Source organism: Thunnus thynnus, chromosome 5 (genome assembly GCF_963924715.1).
Source record: "Thunnus thynnus chromosome 5, fThuThy2.1, whole genome shotgun sequence".
NCBI lineage: Eukaryota > Metazoa > Chordata > Actinopteri > Scombriformes > Scombridae > Thunnus > Thunnus thynnus.
Window position 1 is genome coordinate 23,503,336 of NC_089521.1, and position 18,096 is coordinate 23,521,431.

General features: G+C 41.1%; 1 protein-coding gene across 2 annotated transcripts in view; it reads left to right on the top strand.

Moving 5' to 3' along the window:
- Positions 1-18,096, top strand: part of LOC137183305 (PDZ domain-containing RING finger protein 4-like) — a 122,504-nt gene that overhangs the window by 79,418 nt on the left and 24,990 nt on the right. For both annotated transcript variants that reach the window (XM_067590272.1, XM_067590273.1), the window contains one exon: positions 17,841-18,094. In XM_067590272.1, the coding sequence (XP_067446373.1) occupies positions 17,841-18,094 (254 nt within the window). The remainder of the gene's footprint in view (positions 1-17,840; positions 18,095-18,096) is intronic.

Genomic DNA, 18,096 nt, shown 5'->3' on the forward strand with positions numbered 1-18,096 from the left:
GTACTATCCAGTTGAACCAGACCAGGTTCCACTGTTGCAGGCTGAGTCACTTACCTGAGAACTCCCCTCTTGGGCTCCAGGAAGGAGGGACCTGGTTTTTTTAGTTGGGGCAAATGTCCCACCATGGCTCATTCATAATTTGAATCAGGGCTGCAACTAATGATTATTTTCATCAATTCATCTGCTGATTATTGTCTCAATTAATCGAATAAAATGTCAGATAATAGTTAAAAAATGACAGCAAATTTTGGCTTTTTTGTTTAAAGAATAACTGAAACAATTATTCAATTATCAAAATAGTTTCTGATTAACTTTCTGACTAATAGTTGCCGTTCTAGCTTGAATTGCTCTTGATCTGGTCTCTCACTGGGACCAACATGCCCTTCATCATGATGAGGTAGTGATTCACAATTTACATGCTGCCCCAAGTGAAGGAGTTTGAGTATCGCCGGAACAAATCAACAGAGAGTGTAAGATCAGGTGTAGCATCTGGACTCTAAAGATGAAGAAAAAGATGGCCTTGAAGATAAAAGTGCTCGATTTATCTGTCAGTGTGTGTTTGAACCCTCAGCTATGGTCATGAGCTCCGAGTGTTGGCTGACAGAGTGAGATAAAAATTAGATTACACTCCCGGGTGGGTGGGCTCACCCTATGGGACAGGGTAATATATAAGAGGAAGCATGGAGCAAAACCACTGCTCAGGTGTGTTGATACGAGCCAGTTGAGGTGGTTCAGACGTCTGATCTGGAAACCTCCTGAAAGCCTCGGTGTAGACGATGATCTAACCCATAACATAATGGAGAGATTACATCGCCTTGCTTAGTATGCTACCACTATGACACAGACCTGAATAAATGGTAGAAAATGGGTGGATGAACAGGGCTACATATATACACTATGAAGCATATGAATTTGAGGGTTATTTTGACAAACAGATAATAGACATAAAGATTAAAAAATTACAACTATGGCTTTCACTTTGCAAAAATCTACATGTAAATAAACTGTTGTGGATGCACAGACTCCTTCTTTGTCGACCCGACTGTCCTCTGGGGTGGATTGTGTATGTGTGAGAGGGAGAGAGACACAGATTAAGAAGGACGAGACAGCGACTGGATAATATCAGGGGAGTACTGAGTGGTAGTCCATTAGTGTCACCAGCTTGTCACTAACTCTGTGTCATCGGTCCATGTCAGTTTCTCTCCGTCGCTTGTCAAATGTGAAGTGGGAGTGGCTGCTGTCATCACACAGACACGCTGAGAGCTCCCTAAAAAAAAAATAAGACAGTGATCAGTGTGAGAAGACCACAGTGAAGTCCCAAAGCTTGCTTCAGCCAAACATACTCAGCAGCAAACGATGCTTTATTTAACTGGAAACAACATCTGTGATTTATACCAAGTTATATATACACTTTAAAAGGTCTGATATTGGCTTGAAATTGCCACCATTTCATAGCAGTAGCAGTTAGACAGAAGTGAATTAGATTCAGAAACAGTTTTTTCCTTAGAGGAGTGCCTTGGAACAGAGGGAGCCTGAGGGAATAGCACTGAGGTAATCAATACAGGAATGTCTGTTTTTAGACACTGAGTACATTTTAGACTGTTTGTGAATTAATCAATAGCAGAATATGTTTTGAGATAGAGAGAGAGAGAGTGAAGGGGGTGGGATGAGGATGGGCAACTTCTTCCACCTGAGGGCTGCTATTCATCAGGGAACTGACAGAACACGGTAAAAACAGAGGACAAGGAGCAAGTAGATAGCGCCCACTTGACACTGTGATTCTGTGTGTTTGCGTGTCTGTCTAGTCTAGAGGGAGGTTTATTCTAGTTGTGTGTGTGTGTGTGTGTTTGCACACCAAAACATAGTATCATGCTTTTTCAGGTCTCCACTAGATTTCCCTGCTCTAGGGACAAAGTTGTATTTCAGGAAACACAGAGTCTGGAAATATCCTGGTTGCTTGGGGAAAATCTATCACGCTTGCTGTTCTTTGTAGACGAATGAATTTTGGCAGTCACATAACTGAGGGAGTTCCGCTTTCCTCTCTTTCTTTGTCCAACATGTCTACACTGCAGTCCACACCTCAGCGATGGCCCCGGGTGAATCCAGGATATATATATATATATATGCCAGAAAATGGTCACTAAAGCCTGAAGCCTGCAACAGTCTGTCATCTCGTATATGAAACATTATCAAATACAGATGTTGCTTGTAGCCGAGATTTACAGAAAAGCAAAAATATGTTTGTGACAAAAGCAGGCTATGTGAATGTTTAATATTAATACACAAAGAAATGTAGAATAAAGTTGAAATCTATAGTTAGGATGCAGGTCACTTGGGTTATAAATAAAGGCCACCAGAGGCAATGGTATTCAAGGTTAGCCATTTTCTTTAGCAAACCTAGGATAAAGTATTTGTCAACTTAAAACTGAGGCTTGAATTGTCCTCACTATGTTCAACACTTGAGGTGACTTTAAACTTAGATGGTTGGTGAGAGAAGAGGAGCTACGTGTCGGAAGTGACAAATCCTGGTTGTTGCATGCCCAAATTGCTAAAGCAGCATATTTATTAATGGATGCTGTATCTGCCTGGTGAACAGGTGGGCTCATTTGAAAGTCAATTAGAGTCAGTTCTTCTGTTTAATCTCGGATGTCCCTAAAAAACATTAGCTGAAAGACAAAACATAGGTTACTGTATGCTGTTTTCCATGAGGTACCAGATGGCTAATATTCAAATACTTTAGTACAGATAGCTTTTTAAAAAATGAAACTGTCCAAAAGATCAACCTTAATTCAAACACCTTAAAATAATGAGTCTTAGCACTTGTCATCCATGTTGGTTTAAAAATTGAGACTGAAATTTCACTCTTGATCTTGGAAATAGAAGATGACAAAACTATTTCAACACAAGGTCCATTAAGTAGCTGTTTTGTCAAAAGAGCTTTTGTCCAGAGCAGCTACAAAATGGAACTTGCGATGAGATGGTTTTGTCTCACCGCATCTGTTAACTGTCAACTGTTAAACCAGAACTATTATAGTATTCTTATAATGCAGTGAAAGTAAAGTGTTGGCGTAGGTGTGGTGCTTCCATCCTGTCACCTACCAACAGTCATGATTTTTGTGATTTTGTAGTTTGAATTGCCTAAACTTTGCCTTACCTGAACAATACAGACAACAGATCAGAAAACATCATATGATGTATCATATATCATATAACGTCATGTGGGTTGTTTTGGAAGGCACTGACGGTTTGACTTATGTAAAATGATATTAGGATGTAAACAGGCAAAATTGTAACCATGGCAGATTTGTACACATAATGAGTATTAGTTTTTACAATACATGTACAAGCCAGAGCCACATTCTAATCACAACAGACATTTAGATCCTTTAAACAATAATCACTGCACTCCATTAAGGTGGTCCAGTTCCAGGGCGCTGGTAGTGTACATGCCAATGTGCTTACTGGTACAACTGAACTTAATAGAGCCATCATTAATTAATGTCATTAATTAGAGCCCAGCCAATATTATCGGCCGATATAGGCCTGTCCCAGACATATTGGTATCGGCGTATATGTTGTCTGATATATATAGTTAGTTAGAAGTTTCAGTGCACTGATGTCATTTTGGAAAATAAAGTTTATTGTTAAACTGTAAAATATACTGCCTCTATTACATATCTTTTTCAAAAGTGTTTGATATTTGAGGGATCATTACAAAAATTGTGTTAATATATACAATATCGGCCAATATATCATTATTGGAATTTTTTTACTCCCTAATGTCGGTTGTGGCATTGGCCACAAAAATCCAGTATGACAAGTGAAACTGTCTGCTGTTAATACAGAAAATGCATTTTTTTGTGAATCGAGCATTTCTATGGGACAGCGGGGGGGCTCCTCCTTGTTGAGCATCATACCGTTTTTACATGGACTCTATTTCTCCACCCACTGAGCTGTTATCCTCCTGTGCTAAATGTTGGTGTTTGGCAGAGAATTCAAAGTGCAAAACAGAGTGAGAGAGAAAACTAAAAGTGCTAGAGCAGACTTTAACAGGTTGCCCTACTGCTGCTTGGGACCAATTAACATGTGTCATGACCATCTTCCACCCCACCACCAGTCTGTATGTTTTGAACACAGATTCCTTTTCACTCACAATATGGTTAATATTTTATTACCCTCACTAATTGTCTCCATCTACAGCCCTCTTCCGCCTGTTTCCTGATTTTCTGATAACAAATAGAATTGTTATCAGAAAATCACAGTGCAACAGACGCTTTGCTCCCAAGCAGTTGCGCTCATCTAATTATAAAACACTAGGTAAATGTTGAGCAGATGCCCTCCACCAATACACCACCCTCTCCCTCTCTGCCTTCCAATTGAGAGAGCCATTTGGTCTCATTGTAGTGTTACATTGGCTCCACATGGAGCGGTGATCCTTGCCAAACGGCTGCCATGGCATAAATGAAACTAATTGCTTGCCAACCCTGCACACCGTCCGGCGAACAAGAACAAAAGAAGAACTTCCACTTCAGTTAAAGTGGTCTGCTGCACCCTGCTGTTGCTTAACTTCTCAGCCTTCCTCAGCTTGTGGTGTCTCGTTTAAGAACTTGTGTCTGCAGAGAGGGGGAGTGGATGTGTTGGTGTTGGAGCACGTTGCACTACCTCCTGATGACTGGTAGCTTTGGTGTTCTCGAGCCTTGCAATTGACACGGCTGCACCACAATTAAGCATCTGTGAGTGGTGGAAAAAGAAAGAAAAATAAGGAAAATAGACAGTAGGGGAGGACTTTTACTGGTTAATGTAGCAACCTGTGACCTGATACTTTGCATAACCTTGGAACATTACAAAACAAGCCTACTGGTGTATTGAGCGGCTTTATAGTTTGCTATGCTATTATCCTTGAATTTTCTATAATCTTGTTTTTATTCATCTTTTCCCTGCAATGTGGTTCATCCCCAGTTCTCACAATCCTCTAATACACCTTTTCATTTCTTATAGTTAATTCCAGCCCCCTCTTCTTCCCAAATGCTTATCAAGGCTTGAACATCATCATTCTTGATGATGTTCAAGCATTCGTTGTTGTTTTTTTTAGCACTTTGACACTTGTCATTGCAGATGTGGCAGTCAGTGTTGGTTATTGTGTTGTCTTCTTTGTAGTAGCCCTTGTTGTGTTCACCAGTCAAGATAAACAGCACTGCTAGCACGGCCTGAATGTACCTCGAACTTGGATTTAGAGTCAACTTGTGGGGCTAAGTGGCCAAAATTTAGTTTCAGGAACTTTTCGCCAAAGCATGCAGATGGAAATGGAAATAAAAGCAGATCTGTGATGAAGGCTACATGTTACATTACATTTCATTTGTAATGGAAAGGTAGCATTTGTTGATCAGGCTTCTAGTCCGGCGTCATGCTGTCCCTTCTCCTCCTCCTCTTTCAGTGTTCACATCCTTCTCCTGGCTTCATTACCTCTCATACCACACACTCTGTGCTGGGAAGGCAGAGCAGCTGTCATCTGTGTCTGGCAGGAGTGTCTCTCCTCTCCACTACAGCCACAAGTGACCTGTTCCTGCCTCTGAGCCAGGACAGATGACAGCCCTGCTGCAGCCTGTATGGTCCAGGTGTGGGCCCGGGTATAAATGTAAGCTTCATTGGTATCCAAGCCATGCCGTGATTGGGTTTAATAGCTGATTAAAATTTAATCTTGGCCTTGCAGTTGTAGGGATAAAGCCTTGTAAAACAATACTGACTTTGTGCGAAGGTAGGATGTGTTTGAAATACACACATAGAGGAACAATCACAAGTGCGTGCACACAGAGCATCCATTACACAGTCGGACTATAAATCTACATTCGAATTAGCCAGTGAGTAGATGCTGATTGCTGTAGCGGCCCCCTTGCACTCTCAGGAATGAGAATAAATGAGCGGCCCCTGGCATGAACAATCCTTTATTACACCCATTAGCTACATGAGCCTGAGCCTTATGAAACAAGGGACACCAAACACACAGCCCAGTCGTCACATACGTGGCCTACTTATGGTTCCCATGACAGTGTGAAGACCCCCCCTACCCCCATCATCACCACCGCCACCACACATGCATACCATTACCACATTATCCACCACCCCAATCTCTCACCCTCTCACACAATCAGTGAATGCCGTACAGTTGCCTGCGTAGTCCTTGTGATGTCAAAATATTTCTGAAGTGCCAGCTAATAAGTGCAGCTCTGGAGTGCCTCCACAAGCTCAATATGTTCATCAACACATTTTTTTTTTCTTTTTGGAGAAACTTCAAGAAATGGCAGAATCATTTATCAGGAACTTTGCTGTGTATTGCCTGTAAATCATTGCACTCATTCCTGGATGCACTCTTCATACAACAACAGTGCCAGGTGTTCTTAATCAAGATTGGTTTGTTTGCTTGTTTTTTGCATACATTAAAAGTGCCAGGTGGACTATTTTTTCATTAATGTATTCTCCATCAAAAGCAAGGTAATGTTACAGCTCATTTACTGTGCAAAGCTTCAGGTCGTATGAACATGTTTTGACAGGTGTTTCATTACATTCTGAATAGACTGGCTGACATTGTTTGCTGTGTTTTCTATTAGAGATTACTTAATCCCTGCTGTTAGACAGGGACAAAGGGGACTCTTGTTGGTCATAATGTCATACATTCGGCAATAAAACCACTGAAAACTAAAGTTCTTCAGCATAGGACCAGTAGTGTTCTAATGGCTTTAAATGGTCATAATGTAAAGCTTTATTTGTTCATTTCTCTCATAAAATACTGTTGGCTAATGGTCGTCCAAATGTAATGCTGCAATGATACTTACCCAAAAATGGCTCAGGCCATTAACATCGATAGGGCTGCCCCATATATGTCAATGATTCAAATCATCATTCAAGAAGCCCCTGAGTTGAATCTCATTTTGTTTGTCAAATCACTGCACTTTTTTTTGTTTTAGCTGCATTATTGTGCATGGAGAAACAGAATACAACAGAACAGCAGCTATAAACTTTTACAGTGGTAATGGTGTGATGGAAACAGAGGACAGAGTGACGCAGACTAACTGTCTTTCTGTTTAGTGCTTTGATGCTCTGTGCTCCAGTGCTGAATGCTAGCTAAGTTGGCTAAGCCAGTTTACTTCTGAACCAGACACTGGCATCCCTTCCTGCTATCCAGTGTGATCAAGACTTCAGATGACAGTGCTGTCAAACACCACACAGTGAAGATGCTCCTCAGTGTGCTGGGATTTCCTACTGAACTATGACCAGGGCTCACACTTTTTATTTCTACGACTGTGTGGAAATCTGATGTTTTGACATCACAGATGATAATCCCAGTCTTGTGAGTCTTGTGAGACTTGACATGTTGGATGTTATTGGAGTTTAGTGTGGGTTGGCTGCTTTGCAGGTGCACAGGACTGTAGTAGGGCTGCAACTATATCAATATAGTTACTATAACTATCAAATATTTTCTCGATTAATGGATGGTTTAGCCAGTAAAATGTAAGTGAAGTGATCAGTATGCATTATGTATCATTGTCATTTTAATACTGAAAGAAATATTTAATAGTACCATTTAATATTTAATACTGTAATATTTATATTTTAGGTCTGAACCTCTTCTGAACTTGTATACTTGATGTGAATGTGTGTCTTAAGGTCCCTTTGGAGAGTTGGAGAACCTATTTTTTTCTGTGTGATAAAGTTTATATTATTAAGAACAGACAGTTATGGAGTTGAATGCCACTACAATTTTGGATGTGATCTTTTGCTTGGATTGCCCAAATATAAACTAAAATTATATAAACTTAAATTAAATGAATTTGAAATACCTTTGGTATTCATGAGTATAAGACCAGAAACAAGCTAAAATAGCTGACATTTCTGTTATATGTACGTCTAGTGGTAGACATTATATCAGTAACTAAAAAAAATCCCTTGACCTACTTATACGTACCACTAGGAGGCTTTTAATATTTTTTTCCTGATTAGCAGCTCATTTCATGGTCCATCTGTTGTGACCCAAACATGCTATACTTTATGTCTGGCCATTTATGAGCAAAAGCTAATCAGGTCAATATGAGTGATTAGGATTTCATGTCCTTCCCTATTTCTGTTTGATATAAACAGGTACAGTATTTCTTTTTATTAAGTATACAGTAGCTCATCTGAGCATCAATTCTGTCTCCACTGTTCCACCTGTGTAATCAGGACACAGTGGGAAGCACTGAATTGCATCCAATTTTCTCTCACTTCCCTTTGTTTATTGACTGTGGAACCTGACAAGGAGTGAGACTCGAGTGGGTTGAGAGAAAACCACTGACATCGACTCTCCTAACCTCTTGCTGGCACTTTCATTGTGCCATGAACAACACAGCAGGGAGCCTTGAAGTAGATTGATTACACTTGTGATCACTCTTCTGAGATAATGTCCTTCCTTTTAATCATGCATTGTGCCGCTGCTCTTTACAAGGATAAGATTATCATCAGCAACTTCATCACTGTCTCATTGTAAATGCCGTCCTAATTGGACAGCTCTGGCTTTCATCGGAAGTTTTGATGTACTGCTGTGTGTCCTTCTCTGAATCACTTTTAAATATCTGTTTTTGCTTTTGGTCTATATGCTGTCTGTTCCGTCACACAGAGATGTCTTTCAGGTTGTCTTTGCTTTCTAAGATCTGTACTCAAGGATTTGTTAGCTGCCAGGTGAACACAATTACACTTCAAAACTCCCTAGGACTTCTAAAACTGCTCTTTGTAAAAAATCAGAGAGCTGGCAGTATCTGCAGTATGTTAGCTTGATCCCTATGGTGTTGAGCTTTGCTGAGTGCTCTGAAGTCAATAACCTCGTATTTACTCATTGGACACCAGAGAGGGCCTTATAATCCTGCAACTCCATAAACCTGACATTTCATCAAAAACACCAGCCATTTACCTGCCAGACATCACCCAGCTTCGCTTTCTCTGAAACCTTTCCAGTGCTTGAATTAAGATATGAAGATGTGAATGAGAGTTCAACCCTCACAGCCTCAGGCTATCGTCTATAATCCCATCCTTTGTTCTCTTTGACATTGGCAAAATTGACCAGATCTGCTTGCTGTCGGTCCATGAGGCAGTCTGGATCTCACCGGTCCGTTCTATTGTTAGTGTCCTTTGTGGTGGTTGACATTTGTAATGGGACACTAATTACTCTATTTGCCTCTGGGGAATGTGTTAAAAAAGCAGCCTCAGGCACAAGATACCTGCAATCACACACACAATATGTGAAAAACTAAATGATTTTTTTAGAGTGACATCTTTTTTTTCCGACATTTCTTTAGCAGGTAGACTAGAATTTAAAACACCCTTTATTTGAGTTTTATTCTCCTTCTTTCCTTTTATTATCCTATCTATCCTCATTTTCTTCCCTCTTTTCTTTCCTTGACACCCCACCTGACCTGGCTCCCAGTTAATGGCTAACAGGCAGATCAGTGGCCAGCTGCAGGGGTCCTGACTGACCTTTCAAACCCTCCCACTTTATTATTTGCACTGTCAAAGCTCCACGTGCCACCGTCTGACCTCCGTTCTCATTTCCGAACCAGCGACCATGCAACAGCCTGGCAGACAAAGAGCCAGTTGGACAGCGAGGGGATGGGGAAGTCGGACGAGACGCCTTTGTTGTGATCCCGAGTGTGTCTGGAATTATGTAAATAGTGCTTATCCGGTGTTAATTGCCTCTGCTGCTAGGATGAGCTTATTAAACGTGAAAGAAACAATTTACTGCTTTCAGACTCTCCCCAGGCCACCATGAAGAAGACCAGCCATGTCCTTCATTGGCATAGCTAGTGTTATCTGCTACCTGTGTCATCTACATGTGCCATCTCTTATTCAGTCTAAAAAAACTAAAAGTAAAACCCAAGTTGTACTGTAATAAACCAGAATGTTCTTTTTTTTACATTCATATTGGCTCCCTTTTTCTTGTGTAAGAAGAAGTATTGTACACAAGGGGACAACATAAATGAGCTACAGTTGCATAGACAAGTCAGGAAAGAGCATTTGTTGTATTTTACACCTTTATGATGTTGGAAACACTGCCACCAGGAACATTTACCTCCTCTCTGGCTCACTCTCAGCACATAAAGAGGTGTTCCATGACAGTACCCACTTGATTTTCTTCAGTCAGCATATGGATGGCACCATTACTCCTTACAACATCTTTCCACGCTAGCCAGGCCATTTTGCTGATCTGTACAGCACATAGCATTATCCAGCTACCCCACCCCCCGCCATTTCCCACTCCCCTCCTACCCCCCATACCAATTACCAGTTATCACCAAGGAGGAGGCTGTTCATCCATTAGTTATTCATCCACCCAAGTGCCGCTTTTACTCTAATTCGATTTTTTTCTCCCTCCATTTTACATTAAAACTCACTCCAAGATGGCAAGATCTTAAAAGTTAAGCACAGAGATTAACTGCGTATCTCTAAATCTCTTCAACAAATATACCCTGCATGTACCATTAACCTTGAACAAGCTGATTAACTTAGCACTCAGTTTCCCCCAACAGTCCCAAATCATATTTAGATTCTAACGCAGAATTTCATAATCCAAGCCAAAACAGGATAGTACAATTATCTAGCATTCAGCCATAATCTGTTAGTGATGAAGATGGAACGCTGTGTTGATCTAATTTCATGGGAAAATGATCTTAAGCAGAACAGGAGGATGTTGTGGATATTATTAAACCGCACATCTGACAAACAGGGCCAAGTACAATAAGAAATATGATGAAATGCTTACTCAACAATCCTTCATGTGTAGCTTTGTGAACACTGCTTTATATATCTGTGTGAGTGTGTGTCTGCCTTGTCTGTATCTGTATCTGTATGCACACCTTTTGTGTGTTCTGGTCATAGTGTTTGTATTGGTGTGAGAAGCTATTGCAGCTTTCATCATCAGCATTTCATTAAAGCAAACAGTGATGATCCACAACACAGCAGATGAGGCCGAGTGTATAGGGAGCGGGAGGCATGGTGATGGCAGTAGATGGTGACACTGCACAATCCATTCATGAACTTCACCCACCCTGCTGCTCAACAATTTTGACATTTAGTGTTAGTAGTGCTAAGATCTCCTCTCCCTTTGTCCTTTTATGGTAGTTGTCCTTGCACTGAGCGTTAACGGCAAGAGATTGGATAATAAACATATGTAAAAAGACTGACAATGAATTTTAGAGCAGATTGAATGAGGTGATACACTTTGAACGAGTTGCGCAATAAAGGGAGTACTCCACACAAGATTGGTGTTCAGAGAAGAAAATTGGCAGAATTCATCAAATGTTCTGCGGGCATAAAATCCCAGCAGCAGCGTGCAGGGCCTTTAATGTGAAAAATAGCCCAGGGGCCTTGTGGAGTGTGTTTTATGTGGTTGGAGGGGTTAAAGGAGGCCTGTACATTGGGCTACGTAGAGATGTTGAGGGGATTGTCAGATTTCCCCAGTGGCATGCCTGCTCTCTCTCTCTCTCTCTGTCTCTCTCTTTCTTTCTTTCTCTCTCTCTCTCTCTCAGTTTCATGTCATTGGAGCGTTTCTCGAGTCGCTCAGACAGTAGCGCTGACTGTCAAGGAGTGATTTATGCAGTCATAAGCACTGTACTGTAGCGGACATTGGCCCGTATTTTACTCTGACACTTATTATTGAAATGAGACATTTGGGTGTAAAGAGGAACCTGAACTGTTTTCTCACCAAGAGGGTGAGGTGGCAGTTGTGCTCACATTTCAGATCTCAGTCTTCCAACATTTGCAATTACCTCAGAGTATTTAAACTCACTTCTCTACTGAGTGTTCCCGTTCTCACTTGTACATACTTTTTTATTTATGAAAATGCAAATCGAGTTTCACATGTCGAAACTAGAATTGCAAATACATTGATGTTGTTTGTTGGAGCTGCAGTGTAGCGACTGCTGTGCAGGTGCTTTGAGACTTTAGGTGTCAGTCAGCATTGAGCAGGACTCCTGTCTCACTGTCCTCTGCTGCATTGTTGCACAGACTCAGCTGGGAAAATAAACAGACAATAGACAGGAGAAGAGGGAGGTGTTACTTTTACTGTCCAGGGTCCCAGAGGTTAAAGTTCATTTTCTGCATAGACAATGGTATGTGAGTGGCAGTTGCAGCATTTCTGAGGCTTGAATGAACATAAATCATCAGTAAAAAAGATGAACAACTGCATTAGAAAATATCTTGTTGATGGTTAAAAAGTCAATGATACAGTCCTATGTACAAAAACACAAGGAGTGAAATAAAGCACAATTCCAAAGGTTGCCCCAGTGGCCAAGGAGTTTAGGTCACAGACCATGAACGTGTTCTCCATCTCTTGCCCCTCATTTCCTTAACTGCCATCTCCCTAATAAAGGAATAAAATGCCAAAAGTTTGGTTTCATCCAACCAGGAATGTGAAATTCAGTTGCCCTTGTACAGCAGCTGCTGCAGCTACTTTGTGAGGAACCTGATACAACATTCATTAGTTTAAAGATAGTGTTCAACATTTCTGGAAATAACACTTATTTGCTTTCTTGCTGTGAGTTAGATGAGAAGATACCACTCATCCTGTATCGGTATCATTTCAATGTATCTGTGCAAAAGTGTAAAAACAACAAGTTGTTGTTTTACTTTATCCAGAAGAGACCTATGTTTCTATACTGAGAAACATTGATGACATGATTAAGAGAAAAACTTTGAAATTGGACTTTGCAGTGGTGAAAACTCATAGCACTCCATACACTTTGCTACTCTATATGCCTGAGTTGTGTGAGAAGGATTATCCATACACTGACTTTTCAAATGTCTTCCACAGTGGGTTGACATGAGCACATTTTATGAGAATTAAAAGTGTTTCTACTCTATCAGTACAGGGTTGACCAGTAGTAGTGTGCCCTCTTATATCTCCAGAGCACAGCTGTAGAAACCATGCTAACTTGCCCAGATGTCCCCGTCTACTTTACCTCCACCTCCGCTAGCATGGTCACCACTCCTCATTCGCCTCCAGCTCTTTTATCTGAGGGCTCCGCACAGCTGACTGGACTCTATCACTGAGGGGTCATGCTGTCTTTTCCCAAAAGATGAGGAGATGGAACAAGCGTGTAATCGACGGCTGTAAGCGCTACACTCCGGAGGCCGGATGACCTACATGTTATACTGCCTCCATCTGCCTGCATACACTTAACACCCCACAGGCTGCCACTCAAACCAGCAGGTGACTGCACACAGGAGATACAGACTGTGTGTAACGGAGGCTTACTGCATGGAGAGATGTTAAGCACAAAACCCAAGGTTACATGCGCTAGTTAAATATGAGCCTCTGATGCTCTTTCTACTGCAGCTTAAAGCCTTGTTTACTTGTCAGTGCAGCTGAAGTAGAAAGTATGACCTTGCTTCATTCGTTTCAGCGCATTTCCAGTTCAACCAGGATATGAGTGAAGACACGATATCCTCGTGCACAGCATACACTCTGTGAAATTGAAAACAAAAACATTTCATTAAGATTCAACGTGCTACATGCAAGCCATAAAGTAATGTATGCAGTTAATTCGAAAGCATAAAAAAGCTAATGGACTATTAGAGTCTACTGCCTGGGGCTGCCTTTTCTCCTTGCAGAAGAAGTACATCAATCACTTCTATCAGTAATCCCCTGCAAGCTGTCGGCAGTGTCTGCGCCTCCTGCCACAGAAACGGTCCCTCAGCAGAAGCAGTGTCAGATGTGGCTGAAGTTGACATCTTAACAGATAAACTGGCCCCACTTTACTACTACTGTCACTACATCCTGCCCTCGGTCTTCGGAGATATTGGAGAGAGGCTGCAGCAGTCAATGAGACAAAAGCACTGACAGAGGAGACGCCCGAGGAGTCCAGCAAAGCCGCCTCTTAGTTGTTCTTTCTTGCTTGTCCGCATACCTTGAGGATAAATGATAAGATGAGACACAGATGAGAGCACCTTCAAGACTGTGCTTTGCTGTAGTCAGCTGCAGGCTTGTAGTTGTAAAAACAGTGACTTTTGGTGAAGTTTTCAAGTAAGCCCGCTTGTTTGCTTGTAACAGCTCAGAACAGCTTAAAGTGATGGGTGATATTTACTGGAGCGGAGACTTAATGCACTCAGCTGCGTCACAAGTAAAACAATTTTTGAGCGTCTTTGTCAATAAGGGACTCTGCCACAGAGAAATTGAAAGAAAGAAAAGAGGTTTCATCCTTTGGTTACACTCCACTAAGCTGGTTTAGTGCATTTGTTGTGGGAAAGCTGGTGGTCGTCTCAGGGGCTTTGAATGAAAACACATTTCTCTTCTGGCTACAGCTGCTGCATATCCATGTGCAAACAGCCAGCACATGTGTCTTGGTCCAGCTACTCCATTCCAGCACCCATTTCCTTTCCAACTTCACATCATCTCCTGGCCTGATTGTCTAGCAAATGATCTCTCATCAATAATCACCATTGTTTTTGTTCCACACCAACAAGATAACTCATGTTGACTCTTTGCGGTTCTTGAAGCACTTGCACTTGATAAACACTACAGCTGATAAATAATTTGTTGGAAACATATTTTGTTTACCAGCATGTGTTTATGAATTAATATGTATTTGTGTGCTTTGCACCCACACTTGAAGAGGATAGTTTATGCTTGTGTAACTACATTAAAATATGTGTGATGAAACTTCAAGCTCCCAGAGGCTGCAGAAATGAAGGCTGTGAATGTGGGAAGAAATGGTGACAAGATTAAATCTACTATGAAATTTCGCCAATTGCAAAAATTATTTGCATGAAATCTCACTGTATGAAGTCACCTTCTTTACCATCTTTAGGCATGCTAACTGATGATGCATTTAACAGTATAAAGCTGTCATAAGACATCTCAAGGACTGTGCTGAAGGCAGATCTTCAGTGTGAGAGTATCTAAGGATATCTAGCAAGCTGCAGCCAGGCTTACTGATACCCAGCCCATCTGTCAGATAGGACTTTGGTGTACAGATCCCCACAACTAACTGAAGAAGAAGTGTGTTTAGCTGGATAGACATCAGCCAAGGAACAAGGATGGCAAAGTCCCTCATGCAGGAGTTAAGGCTACTTAATATTCCTGTGTTGATTGGGGATTAATTGTTCCATCTGGCTCTCATGAAAACCAGTGAAGAGAATTAAATAAAACACTCCCTCCCCTTTTTCCTGACGTGTTTCCTCTTGTTTCATTACGGTCATGGTGTGCGGCTAGCAAGCGGGGAGGTTTGGAGGAGGAGGAGGAGGAGCCTGGACTGGACAGGCTGCACCAGAGGGAGAGCTGGGAAATTTGATCATTTTTCTCCGGGACTGTCATACGCCATAGGCTGCCTCATTTGTCTGCTCCAACTCCTTTGTTTCCACCAGGCTCCCTGTTCCAGGATTAGGCTGCGGAGCAAGAGACAAGCAGAGAAAGAGAGAGAGAGAGAGAGAGAGAGACTGAGGAAAAATAAGACAGAAGGAGGGAAACAGTCAAAGGAACTGCACTGTATGAGCTAATTATTATAGTGCCCCCATGTTTCTTTAATATAGTACTTAAGTCTAATGTACATGCTGCAGTAGTTAATAACTGCTGAGTGTCCAAAAACCAGAATGAAAGTGGGTTTGTAGTGTGAGGGAAGGAGGGATGAAGGGTGCTTTTTTTTTTTCCTCCAAATTGCCCTGCAGTTCCACAGGAGTGGTGTTGACCCAGTTTATCTCCTGCTCAGGTGATTAATGCAACATGGCTACAAACAAAGGTCACGTCAGGAAGCAGGGGAGCAGGCCAGAACACAACAAGAGCTAAGGGAGTTATATATGGCTACTGTTATTGTTGTGAAAATAAATTGTTTGTTGTTTTGTAGGGCATCACTCAGTCTCTAGGACACACATCGAGGAGTAAAATGAAAAACTGTAATATAAACACACATGCAAAGAGAAAGAGAGGGATATGAACCCAGGATGAGAGGTGTTATTGTACATTTCTGCTAAGAGTTGTTATTGTAAAATCTTATTAATGCAATTTAGTGCTTTAAAGACTACAAACAAAATTCCATTTACCTCAATTGTTCTTGGATGGTGGCAGAAATCTCAGAAAGATCTAAAACCAAAAATGAGAAAAATTAATGGTTTTTTGTTTCTTTTTTTCATAATTTGGGTGAACCAACCATTTAAATGGTAAAATTATATTAAGAGGGAACAAAGTTAGGACATAAGCTAACACAAGGACCCAGATGACAAGGTAATATTAAAAAAAAATCAATTTGTTCACATAGTGCTTAAATAATCACGTACTACATTATGCTAAGCCTGCTGAGTTGAAGGACAGCTGTTGAAAGACACCAACCAACTGTCATTCTATACAGTATATCTGCGATAGAGAAATATGTAGACCCACATGTTTACGAGACAAAATAAAACATCCATACTGAGCCTGACATTTCAGAGGATTTAGTGCTGTCAGGTTCTATCAATTCTTTCCTGCTGCTCAAAAACATGTTGAGTCATTTCTCACAATGCGCTGTGTCAAATTCACTGAGAATGTGTCTCATAGTACACATTCACTTCTCAGTTAGTGGAATATCTGAAGGTCTCTCTCTTGTTCCCCAGTGGCGTCTGAGTCCTCAGTGTTCATTTAGAGGCACCACACACACACACACACACACACACAGCCAGAGTTACTTGAAACTGTCGACTGCTCATGAATTTAGGTCATTTTATAAGAGCCTGAACTAGGCTGTGTGTTTTTATTTCTACCAGAGCATTGTAGAGTTTCACAGCTTTGCTATATTTCTCCACAGCTGACACTGGCGAATATAAATGCCTTATTTCACTTTCCTAGTTATCATTTTAACTCATTTCAGTTTGCCGTGCAAGCAAAACGCTCCCCTCCAAATTTAAATACAACTGCAAGTGTAATTATTCTGCGTCTACCTTTTTTCTGTCTCACTTTCCATGGTTATCTAAATTATAATCTCTGGTTTCAGCATTTATACCAAAGCGCGTTCCCTGAGGTATTCCACAGCTATGGTTTCTCTTCCAGAGAAATTACTGGTGCTAAATGAAGCGATGATTTTCTTTATATGTGCCAGCTGTAGTGCAAATGGTTTTTAATCTGCCAGAAAATTCAGTCCATTTTGTGGAGATGAGGTTGAAGATGGACTGAGCGAATGGGGGCCATTTGAGCTTTGATCTAACATTCTGATAATGTTGCATCAAACAGTTTTTGTCCGTATGTTTTCCAATGGTGTATTCATAAAGATTTCTTTTTGATCATGTGTCTTGAATAGACATGCAGAAAAATATCAGATTGCATCCATGCGGGTACAACTGTAGATCTGTTGTAGAATCGTGGGAAAGTGTCACTGAGGTATTTATTTAGGTATATTTCATTTTAAATATTATATATTTATTTAACATCAGTGTATTCCTGTGACCTGTGTGCCTGACTGGCTAACAAATTTCCTTTTGGATAATTATAAAGTTGAAATTTTCCAGTAAAACTTCTGTAAACCAGTATGTTATTTAGATGAGAGTTTTACATACATCTCTCAGACCCAGATCTGGATTCTGTCACTTGGTATGGAAAACATAATAAGAGTAAAATGTAATATTATCTGTCTCTTTGCTTCCCTTTTTCCATTTTTGCTCGTTCTTTGATTTTGACACACTGAAGCTCAGATGAACCAGTGAGATTACATCCAACCCAACAGCAGTTCTGCTTCCATGAAATGTTTCTACCGCAAAAGCTCAACAAAATACGCACAATAAATGAAGCACATTGAGTTTTCATGTCACACATACAATATACACAGGTACAATATATTTTTCTCTGTCCTCCTCAGGTGAATGGAAAAGAGTTGTCCAAGTCCAGCCATGAGGAGACTGTGGAGACCTTTCGCACTGCCAAGGACCCCGTCGTGGTTCAGGTCATCAGGCGGACCCCCAGTGGCCGACCCCATGGCCCCCCTCAGGAAATCCATGTGGTGGATGTGTGCACTCAGACTGACATCACCTTTGAACACATCATGGCGCTGGCAAAGCTCCGGCCTTCAACCCCTCCTGTGCCTGACGTCTGTCCCTTCCTGCTCTCTGACAGGT